At 38.9% G+C, this 6,029-nt stretch overlaps 1 protein-coding gene and 1 pseudogene across 1 annotated transcript; both read right to left on the minus strand.

The window, feature by feature from the left end:
• Positions 1-1,901: 1,901 nt before the first annotated feature.
• LOC148698704 (uncharacterized) lies at positions 1,902-3,776 on the minus strand (annotated as a pseudogene).
• Positions 3,777-3,922: 146 nt separating this feature from the next.
• On the minus strand, positions 3,923-5,660 carry LOC148698705 (uncharacterized). Its single transcript, XM_088678849.1, has 2 exons — positions 5,602-5,660; positions 3,923-5,430 (listed from the first exon to the last, which is right to left on the minus strand). The coding sequence occupies exons 1-2, from the start codon at positions 5,658-5,660 to the stop codon at positions 4,206-4,208; spliced, it is 1,284 nt and encodes a 427-aa protein (XP_088534975.1). The 3' UTR covers positions 3,923-4,205.
• Between the last annotated feature and the right edge of the window lie 369 nt (positions 5,661-6,029).

Raw genomic sequence — 6,029 nt, forward strand, 5'->3', positions numbered from 1 at the left:
TCCTTTTAACTTCTAAGCCACAACACTCACCTGTAGTGCTTTTGCAATTTCTGCATAAGTAAAGAACTTCTCACACTTGGACAACCAATCCAGAAAGTTTTCGATGAATGTCATCTCATTGAAAGTTAAGATCTTAATTTTCTTCGTTTCCTATCTGATATTTTCGAGTTGATCCACAACTTCTTCATCTTTTGAACTAGAATCGACGTCATTAGGAGGACAAGGCCCTCCTATTGCCAGTTCACCACCAGCCACGAGTTGTCGATCTTTATTGTTTCTCATATTGTCCTTGTCATTATGCACATCAAGGTTAGCAATCATCTGTCCTATTTCATCTATCCATGCTTGAATTTCATCCATACCTCCTTGCATACATCATTCTATGGCAACAAGTTCCCGACTCACGTATGCAAAACTTGTAAGGTTAACTCTGCCATGATCATTTGCCATCGATTGGATTAAATCTAGGCTCGGATGCCACTTGACACAGCCGAAGTTACAAGAAAATGGATCACGAAAGGTCACCCTTAGATAAAATTTGGAGCACGAGAAGCTTGAGAGAATTAATCTTGATTTTTATTCAATGGAAAATCAAAATGCCCCTAACAATATGCCAAGAAGGTGGATTTATAGTCTACAATAAAACAAACTCTAGAAGGGCTAAAAAGGGAAACAAAAATATAAAATAAAAAACTATCAGACTTGGTTGCTGTTGTGCTCTCAGGTTTGCGGCACTCCAATTGTTTTTCTATCTTTTCCGCTAGCTGCTCTACATCACCTCGGCTTGAGGCTTAGGGATATTTAACACGCTCATTCACGTGGGATCCAATTAGTGGATCACAGGTGCAAGATCCAAATATAGGCAACAATGTGGAGCTAAAGGAGACTCACCCAATACGCGATGCCAAATGGACCCACCATCATTGCACATGGCCAAGGAAACCCACCCAATCACGTGGTAGTATGGGCCCGCTCCTTAGTTCTGATACCATATTAATTTATTAGAGAGATGAGCTGAAATGCCTACTTTCAACAACATCGATATAGTCCTCAACTTGGTAATTACCAGCTGCGCAATCTCCGTCTAGTACAAGGTTCTATCACAAAAAGCTTCTGTATTAGTTGGAGTACGGTTGGATATTTAAACTCTTCTTTCTTTCTTTCTCTGGCCAATGTTGGATATTCAACACGCCCCCTCACTTGAGACCTAATTAGTGGGTCACACATGGGAGATCCACATATCAGCAACCATATGGAGCCAAAGGGGACTCACCCAACATGCGGCGCCAAACTAACCCACCATTATCGCGTGAGGCCAAGGAGACCTACCCCATTACGGGACAGTACGAGTCTGCTCTTTGGCTCTAATGCCATGTTGAATTATTAGAGAGACGGGTCGAAATGCCCACTTTCAAGTTTTCAACAACATTGATATTGTCCCCAACTTGAATTACCACCTGCACAATCCATCAAGTGTGAAATTTTATTACAAAAAGCCTCAGTATCAATTGGAGTGGTATTTATATTCTTCTTTTTTTCTTGAGTAAATTGTAGCAATGGTCCCTCAACTAAAAATTCATTACCATTGGTCCCTCAACTTATCAAAATGTGTAGCTATAGTTCTTTTCATCAATTTCGTCAAAATTTTGTCAAAATAAGTTATGTTAGAATGACCATTTATACAATTAGGGTCTCTCAACTCATCAAAGTGTGTAATTATGGTCATTTTCATCAACTACGTCAAAAATTTTGTCAAAACGAGTTATGTTGGAATGACCATTGCTACAATTGGGTTAAAGTTAAGGGACCATTTTTTCAGTTGAATTAAAGTTGAGGGACCAATGGTAATGGATTTTTAGTTGAGGGACTATTGCTCCAATTGAGTTAAAGTTAAGGGACCATAGCTACAATTTACTCTTTTTTCTTTCTCTTACTAATGTGGGATATTCAACACTGAATTCAAGCTGCTCAATATATCTTTTGAGCCTGAAATCCTCCTTAGTCTCATTGGGTAGTTTCTGGATGGTATGGTCACCTTCTCCATGATTACTAAGTAGTACTTGAATGGGGTTTCTTGGATAATTAGCACATCGCCTTTTGACCAAATTATATTACGGACAAACCAAAGTAAAATTCAGCATGCCGAAACTGTTCGATTTTGTCCCCTTCATTAGCTAATGTCGGCAGCTCTAGAGCTTTTAAATTCCTCTTCTTAGGTTCATACTATACGAAACTATCCAAAAGGTATGTAGTGGTACTACACATTGTACACAACTTTATGAATCTTCTTAGCCTGAAATCCTCCTCACTTTCCTCAGAGAATTTCTCAAGCATTACATCTTTGACAACTTTGCTTGGCAGCCTCATTGACCGGCCAAACATTTCTTCAATCTGTTCTTGTTGATCACAAGAACCAAGTTGCTTGAACAAACAATTGACTTACATAAGCGTCTTTGACTGAAGAGCTTTTTTTGTCAACTCCTAGAATAAACGAACTTGTGTAATTACTGGAGCTTTATTAAACAGCTCCGTGAACGTTTTCTTTCTCAAATCTTCCTAGCTTTCCCCTTCAAGACTTTCGATTATAACAGCTTGAGCAGAAATTTTGACATTCATTTGTTCAGTCTTGTCTTGCTGGTCCTTGGAGGATAGTAGGCTGGACACATAACTCGAGAGCTGTGAGAGTAGTGCAGCAGCATTCGCAGAATGTTGGGGCTGAAGTACATCCCTTCTGGAAGATGTTTTCGTTGGTGTAGTGGCTTCTGTTCAACTTTGTCTAGGAAGTGAACTTGGACACCAAGTCAATTACTATCTCGCAAAGCACTGTGAATCTTCTGAGTTTGAAATCCGCCTCACTTTCATGTTCGAGTTTCTCAAATATAGCACTTTTAACTCCATGATAGAGTTGTTCAATCAGCTGCAATTGAACCGGGAACTTTGTCCCTTGAACCAAATAATCGAGAAATCCAAGAAAACTCAGCAAATCAAAACTGCCGGTATAGTCCCTACTCCCTAGACAACCGTGTAAATCTTTTGAGCCTAGAATCCTCGTTTGTTTTTTATTCGGCTGCAACGTCAGCAATTATTCTCATTAGTTGTTATTGATCACAGGCGTCTAGTCTCCTGAACGAAGAAATTAAATCCGCAAACTGCCTTTCACGCTTGAATTTCCTTATAACTCGCGATGGGAAAAAATTCATCTCAGGGAATGGCAGTTTGTTGAATAGCTCTGTGAAGGGTCTGAGTTGGAGATCCTCTTCACTTTCCTTCTGGTGCTGCTCGAGTAGTGTAACAGCTCGATCAACTAGTATGGATTTCTTCCGTCTTCTCTCTTCGACCAATGGCAGAAAGTCGACTGTATGCAAAGATTGAATGGTGTAACAATGTACTAGTGTTATGGGGCTCATCAGCTGCCATTTACTTCCAGACAGACATTATTCAGATGGTTTTTTCTCTCTTTACATTTGAATGAAAATCTGATGAATGATTAGGTATGTACAAAAAAGCCTTAGCTATATGGTTGTGGATGAATCTCAACCAAACCTAGGGCATAAAAGTTGTTGACTACCAAATATTAACTATCTTAAACCATTCGACTCATTTTCGCTATGAAATTTCGAGTAATATGTGAGCGGAACAAATTCACATGGTATGTAACCACTCCACATGTTATAATATGAGTAGGCATCATTAATAAACACACAACACAAGGGGATTATAAAGGCCAACCCCAACAGCTAAGGCCTGATGCATGTTATAATATGCTTGTAAATCTTCAAAGAGTTCCCACCACACAGCATATATAATCTCCAGAGTTGACAAACATACGAGCATAAATAAGAGCATGCTCATCTGGATTATATATGCGTGTTAGATTAATCTTGTAACGCAATATAAAGTCAATGATTTGTTGCACAACGTATTAACAAGAAATTATTTGACCGTAACATTACTTAGCTAGCTAACGTGGTGTCACAAGTTCAACCGGCTTTTTACACTTACATAATTTGCGTAATTACCAGTAAGAACGTCGGAGTCCTACCCCAAGCATTAATCATAGACAATGTAAGGCGTGAAATGATGACACACAAATTATCCTACTGCATGTAAAAATTCGTCGAATGCTAACAGTATGACCACATTATCGACATCATATTTGCTGTAGTCATTTGAACGATTCTTCCGTGGTGACAGTTGCAAATCATCTATTGTTGACTTGTCCCCTGCCCTCCTTGTGTAATTGCTCCATCTCCACCTCCTCGAGTAGCTGCTCCTCCTCCTCGTAAGTTTGGAATTTTCACCTTGATGAAGTGAGGAGCAAACTGAGGCATTCCATCAAATCGGATTTCTTCCTTTTTCTCCTCTTTTTTTGGCTCATAACCTAGATCATGAAATATTGTGCCTTGAATATATTTCACAATATCTTCTTGGGAACTGGAATGAAGCTGCTCAAACAATTCTGTAAATCTTCTGAGCCTGAAGTCCTCCTCGGTCTCATGTTGGAGTTTCTCAATGATGTAATCACCTTCTCCAACATTCCTAAAAAGTACTTGAACGGGATTTTTTGGATTTTTGGCGCATCGTGTTTTGAACCAAATTATTGACAAACCAAGGTAAAATTCAGCATATCGAAACTGTTTGATCTCATCTATCTCTTTGTTACCTGATATCTGCAGCTGTAGACCTTTTAAATCACGCTTCTTAGCTTCATTCCACAAGAAGCGATCCAAAAGGAATGTATGTGTAATACACATCTTTATAAATCTTCTGAGCCTAAAATCCTCTTCACTTTCCTCATCAACTTTCTCGAGTATGACATTTTTGGCATCTTCGCTTCTCACTAAGCGGCCAAACATTTCTTCAATCCGTTCTTGTTGATCATTGGAACCAAGCTGCCTGAACAGAAGAATTGACTCACACAAGCGTCTTTCACCAAAGAATTTTTCCGTTAACTCCTTGAATAAATTAACTCGTGCTGAGACTGGAGCTTTATTGAACAACTTTGTGAATGTTTTCTTTCTCAAATCTTCCTCGCTTTCTCCTGCAAGTCTATCGATTATAACAACTTCAGCAGAAAATTTATTAGAGATTTGCTTAATCTTGTCCTGTTGGTCATCGATGGATAGTAAGCTGAACCCAAAACTTGAGAGCTTCGAGAGTAATTCAGCAGCACTTGCAGAATCTTGAGGCTGAAGGAGCACCCCGTGCGGAAGATATCTTCGTGGTTGGAGCAGCTTCTGTTCAACTTTGTCAAGGAAATGAACTTGGACACCGAAGTCAACCACTCTCTTACATAGCTCTGTGAATCCTCTGAGTCTGTAATCCGCCTCACTTTCATCTTCAAGTTTCTCAATTATAACACCTTTAACTCGATCACAAAGTTGTTCAATCAGCTGCCACTGACCATAGGAGCCTTGTCCCTTTGGGTTTCTTTTGTTTTGGTTTTTTTTTTTTTAATTTGAATAATCATTCCAAAAATACTATTAACAGGTAATTAAAAAATAAAACATAATCGATCCTATTAATTCGGTCATTAGTTTGATATTGCACTAAACGCTCGATTAATTTAGTGCTATCCGACGGGTATTTATCCTATCTGACTGATCGAAACAGTAATCTTCGAGTATAATCCCAGCATCTCCCTTGTTTTTCACATACATCTTCCCCTTTAATCCTTTGTCGGACTAAACATGGATATATGACAGGTAAGACCTGATACAAGTAATCCTTGCTCCAACTGGATCTCTCAATTTTTTTCCCCTTTCCTCTAATCTGCAATCAAAGCTTATAGCTAGTCATAGAGTTGAATGAGTTATGCTAGCATCAGCATCAGCATAGTAGTGTGGGAGTGTGACATCGTCAATTACAAATGCTCTCACATAATTCAATAGCTGGCAGTTAACATTGAAGCTTAATGTACCAGTAAAGTAAATATGTTATGCAATTATGCAAAAATCACGCGCCCACACAAGATTGACACTGACCAATGCAGTGGTTAAACTAATCAATATGTATTACTGTGTAAACAT

The sequence above is a fragment of the Pyrus communis genome, chromosome 2 (genome assembly GCF_041283825.1).
Source record: "Pyrus communis isolate YQ-2024b chromosome 2, ASM4128382v1, whole genome shotgun sequence".
Classification (NCBI taxonomy): domain Eukaryota; kingdom Viridiplantae; phylum Streptophyta; class Magnoliopsida; order Rosales; family Rosaceae; genus Pyrus; species Pyrus communis.